General features: G+C 49.5%; 2 protein-coding genes across 2 annotated transcripts in view; one reads left to right on the top strand and one right to left on the bottom strand.

Moving 5' to 3' along the window:
* LOC106594448 (lipoyl synthase, mitochondrial) overlaps window positions 1–4,188 on the top strand; it is a 20,777-nt gene extending 16,589 nt beyond the window's left edge. The window contains exons 7-11 of the mRNA XM_045712820.1: window positions 8–136; window positions 2,273–2,418; window positions 2,975–3,045; window positions 3,318–3,429; window positions 3,978–4,188. Of these exons, the coding sequence (XP_045568776.1) occupies window positions 8–136; window positions 2,273–2,418; window positions 2,975–3,045; window positions 3,318–3,429; window positions 3,978–4,030 (511 nt within the window). The 3' untranslated portion in view covers window positions 4,031–4,188. The remainder of the gene's footprint in view (window positions 1–7; window positions 137–2,272; window positions 2,419–2,974; window positions 3,046–3,317; window positions 3,430–3,977) is intronic.
* Window positions 4,189–7,346: 3,158 nt separating this feature from the next.
* Window positions 7,347–17,500, bottom strand: part of LOC106594447 (UDP-glucose 6-dehydrogenase) — a 23,073-nt gene continuing 12,919 nt past the window's right edge. Inside the window, exons 8-12 of the mRNA XM_045712821.1 lie at window positions 15,896–16,026; window positions 10,278–10,414; window positions 9,017–9,108; window positions 8,775–8,885; window positions 7,347–8,013 (exon numbers count right to left, since the gene is read on the bottom strand). Of these exons, the coding sequence (XP_045568777.1) occupies window positions 7,900–8,013; window positions 8,775–8,885; window positions 9,017–9,108; window positions 10,278–10,414; window positions 15,896–16,026 (585 nt within the window). The 3' untranslated portion in view covers window positions 7,347–7,899. The remainder of the gene's footprint in view (window positions 8,014–8,774; window positions 8,886–9,016; window positions 9,109–10,277; window positions 10,415–15,895; window positions 16,027–17,500) is intronic.

Raw genomic sequence — 17,500 nt, forward strand, 5'->3', positions numbered from 1 at the left:
CGTCCAGGAACTCTCAGATCATGGTGGAATGTCTGACCCCTGATTTCCGTGGCGACCTGGCAGCGGTGGAGAAGATCGCCCAATCAGGGCTGGACGTTTACGCCCACAATGTGGAGACAGTCCGCGAGCTGCAGAGGTACAGGCCCCAACCTTTACATGACCCTATTCCCTAGGTAGTGCACTTCATTTGACCTGCACCCTATTCCCTATATAGGGCACTACATTTGACCTGCACCCTATTCCCTATATAGGGCACTACATTTGACCTGCACCCTATTCCCTATATAGGGCACTTCATTTGACCCGGGCCCATAGGGAATAAGGGGAGCCGTTTGTGGACGCAGACTGTAAAGCATGGCTAGGACCCTGGTCAATATACCTCTACCTGTCTGTCTGTCCTCAGAATACCTCTACCTGTCTGTCTGTCCTCAGAATACCTCTACCTGTCTGTCTGCCTGTCCTGTCTGTCTGTCCTCAGAATACCTCTACCTGTCTGTCTGCCTGCCTGTCTGTCTGTCCTCAGAATACCTCTACCTGTCTGTCTGCCTGTCTGTCCTCAGAATACCTCTACCTGTCTGTCTGTCCTCAGAATACCTCTACCTGTGCTGTCTGTCCTCAGAATACCTCTACGCTGTCTGTCTGTCCTCAGAATACCTCTACGCTGTGCTGTCTGTCCTCAGAATACCTCTACCGTGTCTGTCTGTCCTCAGAATACCTCTACCTGTCTGTCTGTCCTCAGAATACCTCTACCTGTCTGTCTGTCCTCAGAATACCTCTGCCTGTCTGTCTGTCCTCAGAATACCTCTACCTGTCTGTCTGTCCTCAGAATACCTCTACCTGTCTGTCTGTCCTCAGAATACCTCTACCTGTCTGTCTGTCTGTCTGTCCTCAGAATACCTCTACCTCCTCTACCTGTCTGTCTGGACTCAGAATTCCTCTACCTGTCTGTCTGTCTGGTCCATCAGGCTATTTCTCCCCAGCTTCTCTGTCTCCCTGACCCGTTTCTACCGTAGCCTCGGTCTGTTTCTACCGTAGCCCGGGTTCCGGTCTGTTTCTACCGTAGCCTGGGTTCCGGTCTGTTTCTACCGTAGCCCGGGTCCCGGTCTGTTTCTACCGTAGCCCGGGTCCCGGTCTGTTTCTACCGTAGCCCGGGTTCCGGTCTGTTTCTACCGTAGCCTGGGTCCCGGTCTGTTTCTACCATAGCCCGGGTTCCGGTCTGTTTCTACCGTAGCCCGGTCTGTTTCTACCGTAGCCCGGTCTGTTTCTACCGTAGCCTGGGTTCCGGTCTGTTTCTACCGTAGCCCGGGTTCCGGTCTGTTTCTACCGTAGCCCGGGTTCCGGTCTGTTTCTACCGTGAGTTCCGGTCTGTTTCTACCGTAGCCCGGTCTGTTTCTACCGTAGCCTGGGTTCCGGTCTGTTTCTACCGTAGCCCGGGTTCCGGTCTGTTTCTACCGTAGCCCGGGTTCCGGTCTGTTTCTACCGTAGCCCGGGTTCCGGTCTGTTTCTACCGTAGCCCGGTCTGTTTCTACCGTAGCCTGGGTTCCGGTCTGTTTCTACCGTAGCCCGGTCTGTTTCTACCGTAGCCCGGGTTCCGGTCTGTTTCTACCGTAGCCCGGGTTCCGGTCTGTTTCTACCATCGTTCCACTGCTCGTCGTGACACAGAGTGGAATGTTAACACAACAGGCTCCTGGATTCCAGGCTACTTCCAATTGTATTTTTCAGTCAATTGAATTCCCCCAGCGAACCGTATTTTCTCCCACCCCCATGGTGCAGTACACTTCCTGTCCACCAGGAAGGAGACGGTGAACTTGGTGTGACGGAAGTGTAATACCAACTCTGACCAGCAGGTGGCAGCAGAACGTCTGTTTGTTTCTATAGGAACATGACTGTTGTTCCACGTACAGAACGAGACGGTGTCTTTCCTTAGAAAATAACTTTCCATAATGGACTCTGGTCCAAATTAGTGCTCTTCAATAGGGAATAGGGTACCATTTGGGACTCAGGTGCACTTCATAGGGTACCATTTGGGACTCAGGTGCACTTCATAGGGAATAGGGTACCTTTTGTGACGCAGGTGCACTTCATAGGGAATAGGGTACCATTTGGGACTCAATAAAAAAATGATTTCAATGTTTGCAGTTCACCTAAACACAGATCGGTAGAGCGCCAAAGGACATTTACGTAGTCCATCACTTACTGTATGACGGGTGGATAATAAATAATGTATATTTTTATTTTATTTTTGTAAAATAATTGTTTTCTGAACCCTCAGACATGTGCGGGATCCGCGGGCGAACATCGACCAATCCCTGAACGTTCTGCGTCACGCCAAGTCCGTCAAACCAGATGTTCTCACCAAGACCTCCATCATGTTGGGTCTGGGAGAGACGGACCGCCAGGTCTATAACACACTGACAGGTACACACACACACACACACACACACACACACACGTCTGGGAGAGACAGATATTGTATATTGTAACCAGTGAGGGAGAGATATTGTATATTGTAACCAGTGAGGGAGAGATATTGTAACCAGTGAGGGAGAGATATTGTAACCAGTGAGGGAGAGATATTGTAACCAGTGAGGGAGAGATATTGTAACCAGTGAGGGAGAGATATTGTATATTGTAACCAGTGAGGGAGAGTATGATATTGTAACCAGTGAGGGAGAGATATTGTAACCAGTGAGGGAGAGATATTGTAACCAGTGAGGGAGAGATATTGTAACCAGTGAGGGAGAGATATTGTAACCAGTGAGGGAGAGATATTGTAACCAGTGAGGGAGAGATATTGTAACCAGTGAGGGAGAGATATTGTAACCAGTGAGGGAGAGATATTGTATATTGTAACCAGTGAGGGAGAGATATTGTAACCAGTGAGGGAGAGATATTGTAACCAGTGAGGGAGAGATATTGTAACCAGTGAGGGAGAGATATTGTATATTGTAACCAGTGACGGTGTTGTTCACAGAGCTCAGAGAGGCAGGAGTGGATTGTCTAACACTGGGACAGTACATGCAACCCACCAAACGCCACCTCAAGGTACAGGACACACACACACACACACACACACACACACACACACACACACAGAGATGGACACACACACACACACACACACAGAGATGGACACACACAGCCAGCAGGATTTCAGTTCAGAATAACCGTATGTGTGTGTATATATGTGTGTCCATCTCTCTGTGTGTGTGTGTCCATCTCTCTGTGTGTGTGTGTGTCCATCTCTCTGTATGTGTGTGTGTGTGTGTGTGTGTGTGTGTGTGTGTGTGTGTGTGTGTGTGTGTGTGTGTGTGTAGGTAGAGGAGTATGTAACCCCAGAGAGGTTTGGTCACTGGGAGGAGGTGGGGAAGGAGATGGGATTCGTCTACACAGCCAGCGGACCCTTAGTACGCTCCTCATACAAAGCAGGTATGACACACACACACACACACACCCCCATATGGATACTACAAATCAGAGTTGATTCATTCACCTCCTTATAAATGTACATGAACTCAGTTCATTGAAGTAAAAAATAAATCAAATGTTCTCCCCCCTCCTCTCGTTCTCCACTCGTTCTCCACCCCTCCTCTCGTTCTCCTCCCCTCCTCTCGTTCTCCTCCCCCTCCTCTCGTTCTCCTCCCCCTCCTCTCGTTCTCCCCCTCCTCCTCTCGTTCTCCCCCCTCCTCTCGTTCTCCCCCCTCCTCCCCCTCCTCTCGTTCTCCCCCCTCCTCTCGTTCTCCTCGTTCTCCACCCCCTCCTCTCATTCTCCACCCCCTCCTCTCGTTCTCCCCCTCCTCTCGTTCTCCTCCCCCTCCTCTCGTTCTCCCCCCTCCTCTCGTTCTCCCCCTCCTCTCGTTCTCCCCCCTCCTCTCGTTCTCCCCCTCCTCTCGTTCTCCTCGTTCTCCACCCCCTCCTCTCATTCTCCACCCCCTCCTCTCGTTCTCCCCCTCCTCTCGTTCTCCACCTCCCCTCAGGTGAGTTCTTCCTGAAGAATCTGTTAGAGAAGAGAAAGGCAGCAGCGGAATAATCTGATCACCTGGACTCACCTTTACCTGAACGCTGACCTGACATCATCTCCTTTAGAGTCCTCTGTCCCTCCATAAAGCTATTCTAGATGCACTGTATTACATTATAATATACTACAATATAAAGTTCCTCCGATCCAGAATAGGAGCTACTACAGGACTCTGTTCATGTTGATGTCTCGTTCTGTACATTATAACCAGTGATGTAGTGGGGGAAATATGGGAAGAAAGGGGGGTCGACCCACCACTGGCTATAGATATGATTCATATCCACACAGGCAACCTGAGGTGACCACTCAACGTCGGGTGGGGGACTGATTTAAGTGCGACACCCATGGTGTGTGCAAAGGGAAGGAAGGTGTTGAGGGGTTTCAGTGGTTGTTGGAATGGCAGTCTCAAATGGCATCCTATTCACTACAAGTAGTCCACTATTATAGGGAATAGGGGGCCAATAGTCCACTATATAGGGAATAGGGGGCCAGTAGTCCACTATTATAGGGAATAGGGGGCCAATAGTCCACTATATAGGGAATAAGGGGCCAATAGTCCACTATTATAGGGAATAGGGGGCCAATAGTCCACTATATAGGGAATAGGGGGCCAATAGTCCACTATATAGGGAATAGGGGGCCAATAGTCCACTATATAGGGAATAGGGGGCCAATAGTCCACTATTATAGGGAATAGGGGGCCAGTAGTCCACTATTATAGGGAATAGGGGGCCAATAGTCCACTATATAGGGAATAGGGGGCCAATAGTCCACTATATAGGGAATAGGGGGCCAATAGTCCACTATATAGGGAATAGGGGGCCATTTTGAGACGAAGCCAGACAACACAATAATTAGATTATTGACGTGATGCTCAGATGAGAGAGAGAACGACTGAGGGTCGTGATGATGTGGGAATAATTCAACAGTGTTGTTTTATAATAACTCACGGTCGTACATTAAAACATGATTTACCAATCCAATACTGTGTGTGTGTGTGTGATTGGGGCAATATGCATCTAGTGGGTTAATGGACTGACTGTATGTGTTCGTACCACAAAGCACCCTATTCCCTCTGTAGTGCACAAGGACCCATTGGGGGGGGGACTAGGACCCATAGTGCACTAGATAGGGACTAAGGAACCATTGGACGGACTAGGACCCATAGTGCACTAGATAAGGAACCATTTGTCTGGGGACGTCCCAAACGGCTCCCTGGTCCCTACTCTGTGTATATATATATATATATATATAGTGCACTACTTTTGACCAAGACCCACAGGGAAATGCGATATAATTATAGGTTACACACTAATACCTGAAGCATTGAGAGAGTCTGTGGTGACAGTTCACATCTGGTTTTATTTAAGTCGCAGGTTGATGACATCACCAGTCTATAAAAAAGGGAGGAAATGAAAAGTATCTGAAATGACGCCCTTTATATAGCGCAGTACTTTGGGCCGTTATTTCAGACTCACACCTATTTCTGAGTGTATAAAATTGGAACCAGTGATGACAGGAAATGAGACAGTATTCATGTGATTGGACAGTTATAAACAGGAAATGAGGCAGTATTATTGTGATTGGCCAGTTATAACAGGACGTATTTGTATTTGTGAAGTTCATGTTTTAAGTATCCCTATATTTCTGTTATTACGGGGCTGCGCAGGAAGTCTGTCCGTTGATGGACCGAGCCGAGAGGGGAATGGCTACCTTGTAGTGTGTTCATACGGTATAGTAAACTCTGTTCAACTGGAGTCTTGTCGTTGTGTCATTTCCAGTTAACAGTATTAACGTGATTGGCCAGTTATAACAGGAAATGAGAGGCAGTATTAATGCGATTGGCCAGTTATAACAGGAAATTACAGTATTAATTAATGTGATTGGCCAGTTATAACAGGAAATGACAGTATTCATGAATGTGATTGGCCAGTTATAACAGGAAATGGGGCAGTATTTTCACGGCCGGATAAAAAAAACGTACCCAATTTAAACTGGTTACTACTCTTACCCAGAAACGAGAATATGCATATAATTAGTAGATTTGGATAGAAAACACCCTAAAGTTTCTAAAACTGTTTGAATGGTGTCTGTGAGTATAACAGAACTCATATGGCAGGCAAAAACCTGAGACAAATCCTAACAGGAAGTGGAAATCTGATTTGTGGAATCACTTTCAACCCTTTGCCTATGAAACACACCGTGAGTTAGGGTTCATTTAGCACTTCCTAAGGCTTCCACTAGATGTCAACAGTCTTTACAAAGTGGTTTGAGTCTTCTCCGGTAAAAAACTGACCGAACGAGAGGCCTGGGAAGTTGGTCATAGAGGGGGGGCCATTACTACTATGACGCGGGCGCCCGTGGGTACTCTCTCGTTCCGAAACGTTTAGTAAGACAATGCAATCGTCCGCCTTGAATATTATTGAAGTTCTGATTGAAAAAGGCCCTAAAGATTTATGTTATTACAACGTTTGACATGTTTGAACGAACGTAAATACATTTTTTTTTTTGCACATTCGTTAGGACATGTCCCGCGCGCTACAGTACATTATGAGTAGCCTTCGGAACACGCTAACAAGAAGAAGCTATTGGGACATAAATTATTAACTTTTTCGAACAAAACTACATTTGTTGTGGACCTGGGATTCCTGGAAGTGCCTTCTGATGAAGATAATCAAAGGTAAGGGAATATTTACAATAGTATATTTGGTTCCAAGATGGCGCTAACCTGTATCGCCTAGCCTATTTTTCTGAGCATAGCACCTCGTTTATTGCAAAGTGTGATTTCCCAGTAAAGTTATTTTAAAATCTAGCAATGCGGTTGCATTCACGAGATGTTCATCTATAATTCTTTGAATGACAATACTATATTTTAAAAATGTTTTCGAATAGTAATTTTGTATATTGTAGCGCTGATCCACCGGAAGCATTTGAGGGAAAATATTTTCTGAACGTCACGCGCCGATGTAAAATGCTGTTTTTATATATAAATATGAACTTTATCGAACAAAAAATGCATGTATTGTGTAACATGATGTCCTAGGAGTGTCATCTGACCTTCCCTGTGGCTCAGTTGGTAAAGCATGGTGTTTGCAACGCCAGGGTTGTGGGTTCGATTCCCACGGGGGGCCAGTACAAAAAAACAAATGCATGAAATGTATGTATTCACTACTGTAAGTCGCTCTGGATAAGAGCGTCTGCTAAATGACTCAAATGTAAATGTAATCTGATGAAGATTGTCAAAGGTTAGTGCTGCATTTAGCTGTGTTTTGGTTATTTGTGATGCATGCTAGTTGCTTTGAAAATGGCAGTGTGATTATTTTTGGCAGGGTACTCTCCTAACATAATCTAATGTTTTGCTTTTGCTGTAAAGCCTTTTTGAAATCGGACAACGTGGTTCGATTCAGGAGAGGTGCATCTATAAAATGGTGTAAAATAGTCATATGTTTGAGCATTTATGAGGTATTTATTTGTATTTCGCGCGACGCGATTCCACTGGCTGTTGACTAGGGTGGGATGCAAACATCCCACGTTTCCCAGACAGGTTAATGTGATTGGCCAGTTATAACAGGAAATGAGAGGCAGTGTTAACGTGATTGGCCAGTTATAACAGGAAATAAAACCGTTGAAGTATTGACAACGACCGGCAGCATCAAAAGGTATTGATTATCAACGATTGTCCTCGTAGCGGAAGAATGGATAGACAGGAGGTAGATAGGGGAGGGGGGGGGGTTGGTGCTGAGGGGGGTGTGTGTGTGTGTATCTCTGTGTGTGTGTGTATGTGTGTATGTGTGTATATGTGTATGTGTGTGTATGTGTGTGTGTGTGGAGAGTATGTATGTGTGTGTGTGTGTGTGTGTGTGTGTGTGTGTGTGTGTCTCTCAGACTTTGCTCTTCTTGGCCGGGGGTTCAGGGTTGATGTTGATGCGAGGGACTCCGGCCGTGGGCGTGTAGGGAATACGAGAAGTCGTCACCTTCTTACCGATGGTCTCGATCTGCAAGAAAACACACAGAGGAGACGCAGTCTGGTTATACCGGGTGTTTACCGGGTGTTTACCGGGTGTTTACCGGGTGTTTAACCGGGTGTGTACAGAGTTAACCTCGTAACCCCCCCAGGTTTGGGGGTATAGAGTCTGGTAACAGTGTGGATCTGTATTGGAACTTAGGAGGAGGGGGTGTGGATTTACTGAGTAACATGCTAATCAATTCAAGGACTGAGCGAATCACACGACTCTGAGGCGTGGCTCTGAATGGAGGCGGGAGAGAGAGGCACAGAGCCTGAGACCGGTGGTGAGAAATGGCCAATCAAAATAGATTATCTCATTAACCGTGTTATTTTTGGGGAAGCACAATAGATTCTGAGTTCAGGGCAAAATAAATGTATGTGAAAACTAATTTCTAAGATACGTAACTTTACAATTTTCCTAAATCACTTCCTTGTTTAAAAATCCCTTCCGCTGCTGGAACTTTGAAGTCCAGAATGTAGAGGGAGGGTCTAACGGTTAGACTAGCTGGTGACGGACTGAGAGATCAGCCAATTAAAACCAGCGGCTGTTTTCACTGCTCCTGCCATACTCTGTGAAACCAGGCGGTTTAGAGTAGGTGTGTGTGTGTGTTTGAGTTTAGGTGTGTGTGTGTGTGTGTTTAGGTGTGTTTAGGTGTGTGTGTGTGTTTAGGTGTGTGTGTGTTTAGGTGTGTGTGTGTTTAGGTGTGTGTGTGTGTAGGTGTGTAGGTGTGTGTGTGTGTGTGTGTGTACCTGGAAGCCAATGTTCTGAAGGCTGGGGTGAAGCTGGTCCAACAGCCGACGTCCGTCAAACAGAAACGCTGGCTTCAACATGTGGTCATAGATCCTCTCATAATCCAGCTCCTACACACACACACACACGCGATGTTAGGTGATTGGAGCAGTGTGTGTGTGTTTCAGGTGTGACTGTACCCCAGGCTACGTGGGGGACCAGTGTGAGTGTTGTATTAACAGTGTGTGTGTGTGTGTCTCACCTTGAACGTGTCCCACTCAGTGCAGATGACCAGAGCGTGAGCCCCATGACAGGCCTGGTAGGGATCCACTGATATGGTGACCAGCTCAGACACTACAGAACACAGATACACCGCTACAATACACAGATACACCGCTACAATACACAGATACACCGCTACAATACACAGATACACCGCTACAATACACCGCTACGATACACAGATACACCGCTACGATACACAGATACGATACACAGATACACCGCTACACCGCTACGATACACAGATACACCGCTACGATACACAGCTACACCGCTACGATACACAGCTACACCGCTACGATACACAGCTACACCGCTACGATACACAGCTACACCGCTACGATACACCGCTACGATACACCGCTACGATACACCGCTACGATACAGATACACCGCTACAATACACAGATACACAGATACACCGCTACAATACACAGATACACAGATACACCGCTACAATACACAGATACACCGCTACAATACACAGATACACCGCTACAATACACCGCTACAATACACAGATACACCGCTACAATACACCGCTACAATACACAGATACACCGCTACAATACACAGATACACCGCTACGATACACAGATACAATACACAGATACACAGATACACCGCTACAATACACAGATACACCGCTACAATACACAGATACAATACACAGATACACCGCTACAATACACCGCTACAATACACAGATACACCGCTACGATACACCGCTACGATACACCGCTACAATACACAGATACACAGATACACCGCTACAATACACAGATACACCGCTACAATACACAGATACACCGCTACAATACACCGCTACAATACACAGATACACCGCTACAATACACAGATACACCGCTACAATACACCGCTACAATACACAGATACACCGCTACAATACACAGATGCACCGCTACAATACACAGATGCACCGCTACATAGACACTACAATACACAGAGTTTAAGTTATATATGTGTAAGGGATGATTAACAAGTGCTATGCATTCTGTGGAAACTAATGCACGACGAGTAGAGACAGGCAGGCAGACAGGCAGACAGACAGACAGACAGACAGACAGGCAGACAGGCAGACAGACAGAAAGGCAGACAGGCAGGCAGGCAGGCAGACAGGCAGGCAGACAGGCAGGCAGACAGACAGACAGACAGGCAGGCAGACAGGCAGGCAGACAGACAGACAGCCAGCCAGACCCCCCCCCTCCCTCCCTCCCTACCTCTATGAGGGTCTTCAGAGATGTGTGGTTGGGAGAGGTCCAAGATGATCTGTTCCTTCAGGACTTTAGGGTCGTAGATGTGGAGCTTGGCTCCCTCATCCATCAGGTACTTAGATATATAGATACTAGAAGACTCCCTGAGAAACACACACACACACACATTTCAGTCATTTAGCAGGCACTCTTATCCAGAGAGACTCTTACAGGAGTGCTCTTGCTCAAGGCACTCTTTTCTTCACCTAGTCGACTCGAAGATTCGAACCAGCGACCTTTCGGTACTGGCCCAATCAATCAATCAATCGTTAAGCTACCTGCCATCCCATAATATGAATGATTAAGTCTGGGGGGGGGTTAATGTGTCTATATGAGTATATCAGGTCAAGGTTCCAAGACAGGCCCTTTACCCCCCCCACACACACACACACACACACTGATTAACCTGACACACACGAGAGACAGACAGAAGACAGACAGACAGACAGACAGACAGACAGACAGGCAGACAGACAGACAGACAGAGACAGAGAGAGAGACAGAGAGAGAGACACGCACTGCCCTTTACCCCTACAATACAGAAAGAGGAGACAAATTTGACCCCAATAACTACCGTGGGATAATGCGTCAACAGCAACCTTGGGAAAATCCTCTGCATTATCATTAACAGCAGACTGTTAAAGTGAAAACAATGTTCTGAGCAAATGTCAAATTGTCTTTTTACCAAATTACCGTACAACAGACCACGTATTCACCCTGCGCAGCCTAACTGACTAACAGACAAACCAAAACAAAGGCAAAGTCTTCTCATGCTTTGTTGATTTCACAAAAGCCTTCGACTCAATTTGGTCTGAGGGTCTGAGGGCCTGAGGGCCTGAGGGTCTGAGGGTCTGAGGGCCTGAGGGTCTGAGGGTCTGCTATACAAATGGATGGAAAGTGGTGTTGGGGGGAAAGCATACGACATTATAAAATCCATGTACACAAACAACAAGTTGTACTGTTAAAATTGTCAAAGAACACACACATTTCTTCCCACAGGGCCGTGGGGTGAGACAGGGATGCATCTTGAGCCCCACCCTCTTCAACATTTATATCAATGTATTGTCGACGGCACTAGAACAGTCTGCAGCACCCGGCCCTCACCCTACTAGAATCTGAAGTCAAATGTCTACTGTTTGCTGATGATCTGGTGCTTCTGTCCCCAACCAAGGAGGGCCTACAGCAGCACCTAGATCTGTCCCCAAACCAGGGAGGGCCTACAGCAGCACCTAGATCTGTCCCCAACCAAGGAGGTCCTACAGCAGCACCTAGATCTGTCCCCAACCAAGGAGGGCCTACAGCAACACCTAGATCTGTCCCCAACCAAGGAGGGCCTACAGCAACACCTAGATCTGTCCCCAACCAAGGAGGTCCTACAGCAGCACCTAGATCTGTCCCCAACCAAGGAGGGCCTACAGCAGCACCTAGATCTGTCCCCAACCATGGAGGGCCTACAGCAGCACCTAGATCTGTCCCCCAACCATGGAGGGCCTACAGCAGCACCTAGATCTGTCCCCAACCAAGGAGGGCCTACAGCAGCACCTAGATCTGTCCCCAACCAAGGAGGGCCTACAGCAACACCTAGATCTGTCCCCAACCATGGAGGGCCTACAGCAGCACCTAGATCTGTCCCCCAACCATGGAGGGCCTACAGCAGCACCTAGATCTGTCCCCAACCAAGGAGGGCCTACAGCAGCACCTAGATCTGTCCCCAACCAAGGAGGGCCTACAGCAACACCTAGATCTGTCCCCAACCAAGGAGGACCTACAGCAGCACCTAGATCTTCTGCACAGATTCTGACAGACCTGGGCCCTGAAAGACCTGGGCCCTGACAGACCTGGGCCCTGACAGACCTGGGCCCTGACAGACAAATCTCAGTAAGACCAGTAATGGTGTTCCAAAAAAGGTCCAGTTTCCAGGACCATGAATATAAATTCCATCTTGCCCTAAAGCACACAAAAAAAACTATACATACAGAGCAAACTAGAATGTTATTTGTCCCTAAACAGAGAGTACACAGTGGCAGAATACCTGACCACTGGGACTGACCCAAACTTAAGGAAAGGAGAGGAGAGAGGGAACGAGGAGGAAGAGGAGAGAGGGAACGAGGAGGAAGAGGAAGAGAGGGAACGAGGAGGAGGAAGAGAGGGAACGAGGAGGAGGAAGAGAGGGAACGAGGAGGAAGAGGAGGAACGAGGAGGAAGAGGAGAGAGGGAACGAGGAGGAAGAGGAGAGAGGGAACGAGGAGGAGGAAGAGAGAGGGAACGAGGAGGAGGAAGAGAGGGGGAACGAGGAGGAGGAAGAGAGAGGGAACGAGGAGGAGGAGGAAGAGAGGGAACGAGAGGAGGAGGAAGAGAGGGACCGAGGAGGAGGAAGAGAGGGAACGAGGAGGAGGAAGAGAGGGAACGAGGAGGAGGAAGAGAGGGAACGAGGAAGAGAGGGAACGAGGAGGAGGAAGAGAAGGAACGAGGAAGAGGAAGAGAAGGAACGAGGAAGAGGAAGAGAGGGAACGAGGAAGAGGAAGAGAGGGAACGAGGAGGAAGAGGAAGAGAGGGAACGAGGAGGAAGAGGAAGAGAGGGAACGAGGAGGAAAGGGAACGAGGAGGAGGAAGAGAGGGAACGAGGAGGAAGAGGAAGAGAGGGAACGAGGAGGAAGAGGAAGAGAGGGAACGAGGAGGAAGAGGAAGAGAGGGAACGAGGAGGAAGAGGAAGAGAGGGAACGAGGAGGAAGAGGAAGAGAGGGAACGAGGAGGAAGAGGAAGAGAGGGAACGAGGAGGAGGAAGAGAGGGAACGAGGAGGAGGAAGAGAGGGAACGAGGAGGAGGAAGAGAGGGAACGAGGAGGAGGAAGAGAGGGAACGAGGAGGAGGAAGAGAGGGAACGAGAGGAAGAGGAAGAGAGGGAACGAGGAGGAAGAGGAAGAGAGGGAACGAGGAGGAAGAGGAAGAGAGGGAACGAGGAGGAAGAGGAAGAGAGGGAACGAGGAGGAAGAGGAAGAGAGGGAACGAGGAGGAAGAGGAAGAGAGGGAACGAGGAGGAAGAGGAAGAGAGGGAACGAGGAGGAAGAGGAAGAGAGGGAACGAGGAGGAAGAGGAAGAGAGGGAACGAGGAGGAAGAGGAAGAGAGGGAACGAGGAGGAGGAAGAGAGGGAACGAGGAGGAGGAAGAGAGGGAACGAGGAGGAGGAAGAGAGGGAACGAGGAAGAGGAAGAGAGGGAACGAGGAAGAGGAAGAGAGGGAACGAGGAGGAGGAAGAGAGGGAACGAGGAGGAGGAAGAGAGGGAACGAGGAAGAGAGGTAACGAGGAGGAGGAAGAGGGAACGAGGAGGAAGAGGAAGAGAGGGAACGAGGAGGAAGAGGAGAGAGGGAACGAGGAGGAAGAGGAGAGAGGGAACGAGGAGGAAGAGGAGAGAGGGAACGAGGAGGAGGAAGAGAGGGAACGAGGAGGAGGAAGAGAGGGAACGAGGAGGAGGAAGAGAGGGAACGAGGAGGAGGAGGAAGAGAGGGAACGAGGAGGAGGAAGAGAGGGAACGAGGAGGAGGAAGAGAGGGAACGAGGAGGAGGAGGAAGAGAGGGAACGAGGAGGAGGAGGAAGAGAGGGAACGAGGAGGAGGAAGAGAGGGAACGAGGAAGAGAGGGAACGAGGAAGAGGAAGAGAAGGAACGAGGAAGAGGAGGAAAGGGAACGAGGAGGAGGAAGAGAGGGAACGAGGAGGAAGAGGAAGAGAGGGAACGAGGAGGAAGAGGAAGAGAGGGAACGAGGAGGAAGAGGAAGAGAGGGAACGAGGAGGAAGAGGAAGAGAGGGAACGAGGAGGAAGAGGAAGAGAGGGAACGAGGAGGAAGAGGAAGAGAGGGAACGAGGAGGAAGAGGAAGAGAGGAAGAGGAAGAGAGGAAGAGGAAGAGAGGGAACGAGGAGGAAGAGGAAGAGAGGGAACGAGGAGGAGGAAGAGAGGGAACGAGGAGGAGGAAGAGAGGGAACGAGGAGGAGGAAGAGAGGGAACGAGGAGGAGGAAGAGAGGGAACGAGGAGGAGGAAGAGAGGGAACGAGGAGGAGGAAGAGAGGGAACGAGGAAGAGGAAGAGAGGGAACGAGGAGGAAGAGAGGGAACGAGGAGGAAGAGGAAGAGAGGGAACGAGGAGGAAGAGGAAGAGAGGGAACGAGGAGGAAGAGGAAGAGAGGGAACGAGGAGGAAGAGGAAGAGAGGGAACGAGGAGGAAGAGGAAGAGAGGGAACGAGGAGGAGGAAGAGAGGGAACGAGGAGGAGGAAGAGAGGGAACGAGGAGGAGGAAGAGAGGGAACGAGGAGGAGGAAGAGAGGGAACGAGGAGGAGGAAGAGAGGGAACGAGGAAGAGGAAGAGAGGGAACGAGGAAGAGGAAGAGAGGGAACGAGGAAGAGGAAGAGAGGGAACGAGGAGGAGGAAGAGAGGGAACGAGGAAGAGAGGTAACGAGGAGGAGAGGTAACGAGGAGGAGGAAGAGGGAACGAGGAGGAAGAGGAAGAGAGGGAACGAGGAGGAAGAGAGGGAACGAGGAGGAAGAGGAGAGAGGGAACGAGGAGGAAGAGGAGAGAGGGAACGAGGAGGAAGAGGAGAGAGGGAACGAGGAGGAGGAAGAGAGGGAACGAGGAGGAGGAAGAGAGGGAACGAGGAGGAGGAAGAGAGGGAACGAGGAGGAGGAAGAGAGGGAACGAGGAGGAGGAAGAGAGGGAACGAGGAGGAGGAAGAGAGGGAACGAGGAAGAGGAAGAGAGGGAACGAGGAAGGGGAGGATAGGGAACGAGGAGGAGGAAGAGAGGGAACGAGGAAGAGGAAGAGAGGGAACGAGGAGGAAGAGGAAGAGAGGGAACGAGGAGGAAGAGGAAGAGAGGGAACGAGGAGGAAGAGGAAGAGAGGGAACGAGGAGGAAGAGGAAGAGAGGGAACGAGGAGGAAGAGGAAGAGAGGGAACGAGGAGGAAGAGGAAGAGAGGGAACGAGGAGGAAGAGGAAGAGAGGGAACGAGGAAGAGGAAGAGAGGGAACGAGGAGGAGGAAGAGAGGGAACGAGGAGGAGGAAGAGAGGGAACGAGGAGGAGGAAGAAGAGAGGGAACGAGGAGGAGGAAGAGAGGGAACGAGGAGGAGGAAGAGAGGGAACGAGGAGGAGGAAGAGAGGGAACGAGGAGGAGGAAGAGAGGGAACGAGGAGGAGGAAGAGAGGGAACGAGGAGGAGGAAGAGAGGGAACGAGGAGGAGGAAGAGAGGGAACGAGGAGGAGGAGGAAGAGGGAACGAGGAGGAGGAAGAGAGTGAACGAGGAGGAGGAAGAGAGGGAACGAGGAGGAGGAAGAGAGGGAACGAGGAGGAGGAAGAGAGGGAACGAGGAGGAGGAGGAGGAGAGGGAACGAGGAGGAGGAGGAGGAGAGGGAACGAGGAGGAGGAGGAGGAGAGGGAACGAGGAGGAGGAGGAGAGGGAACGAGGAGGAGGAAAAGAGGGAACGAGGAGGAGGAAGAGAGGGAACGAGGAGGAGGAGGAGAGGTAACGAGGAGGAGGAAGAGAGGGAACGAGGAGGAGGAAGAGAGGGAACGAGGAGGAGGAGGAGAGGTAATAGATACCTGGTATCTCCAGTGTCTTTCTTAAATGAGAATCCCAGCAGAGCGATCTTCTTCCCTGTCACTGTGTTAAATAGACAGTCAATGATCCGACACGCAAACCTCCTGCGCTGGTACTCATTCATATCAATCACCTGGAGAGAGGAGGAGGAGGAGAGGACAGGAAGGGGGGAGGGAGAGGAAGGAGGGAGGGAGAGGAGGGAGGGGAAGGAGGGTGGGAGGGAGGAGGAGGGAAGGAAGGAGGGAGGAGCGAGGGGAGGAGGAGGAGAGGAAGGAGGGAGGAGGGAGAGGAAGGGGGGAGAGGAGGGAGGGAGGGGGAGAGGAGGAGAGGAAGGGGGGGAGGAGAGGAGGAGAGGAAGGGGGGAGGAGAGGAAGGAGGGAGGAGAGGAAGAAGAGAAAGGAGGGAAGATGGAGAGAAGATGGAGGGAGGGAAAGGAGGGAGGATGGAGGGAGGGAGAGGAAGGGAGAAAAGGAAGGAGGTGTGATGAAAGAATAATAAATACAGCTGTGAGCAGCAATGAACGGGGTTCACAGGACGACAGAAAGGACACAAGATGAGTCGGAGAACAAAGCAAGCACTATCATGTTGGAAATATCTTTACACACGCAAATAATGAGTTGTTAACAGTATCAAATGAAGTGTGGTTGGTCTTTGGGATGTCGATGACAAGTTTATAGTTGATAGGCCACTGTGGAGTGGATTTACTGTGGTTTAAAATGGACACGTAAAATTAGATTTTTTGATTTGTCAATAACTCGGCATTCCTCTTGACCCTTAGCTTTTCTCATGTTAAGACATGTAACCATGGTTACCATATTCCACGAGTTCGTATGGTTCCATTCCACATGTGTTATACTCGGTACCGGCGGCCCTCCGGCGCCCTGACTCGGTACCGGCGGCCCTCCGGCGCCCTGACTCGGTACCGGTAACCCTCCTGCACACTGCGAATCCCTAATAATACATTTTATTATGTTCTTTCCAAGACATTGAAAGATAAAGTATAAAATCACACATTAAAATCCAAAGCCAGTATATATATATACACTGCTCAAAAAAATAAAGGGAACACTTAAACAACACATCCTAGATCTGAATCAATGAAATAATCTTATTAAATACTTTTTTCGTTGAATGTGCTGACAACAAAATCACACAAAAATAATCAATGGAAATCCAATTTATCAACCCATGGAGGTCTGGATTTGGAGTCACACTCAAAATTAAAGTGGAAAATCACACTACAGGCTGATCCAACTTTGATGTAATGTCCTTAAAACAAGTCAAAATGAGGCTCAGTAGTGTGTGTGGCCTCCACGTGCCTGTATGACCTCCCTACAACGCCTGGGCATGCTCCTGATGAGGTGGCGGATGGTCTCCTGAGGGATCTCCTCCCAGACCTGGACTAAAGCATCCGCCAACTCCTGGACAGTCTGTGGTGCAACGTGGCGTTGGTGGATAGAGCGAGACATGATGTCCCAGATGTGCTCAATTGGATTCAGGTCTAGAGAACGGGCGGGCCAGTCCATAGCATCAATGCCTTCCTCTTGCAGGAACTGCTGACACACTCCAGCCACATGAGGTCTAGCATTGTCTTGCATTAGGAGGAA

Source organism: Salmo salar, unplaced genomic scaffold (assembly GCF_905237065.1).
Source record: "Salmo salar unplaced genomic scaffold, Ssal_v3.1, whole genome shotgun sequence".
In the NCBI taxonomy this organism is placed as follows: Eukaryota; Metazoa; Chordata; class Actinopteri; order Salmoniformes; family Salmonidae; genus Salmo; species Salmo salar.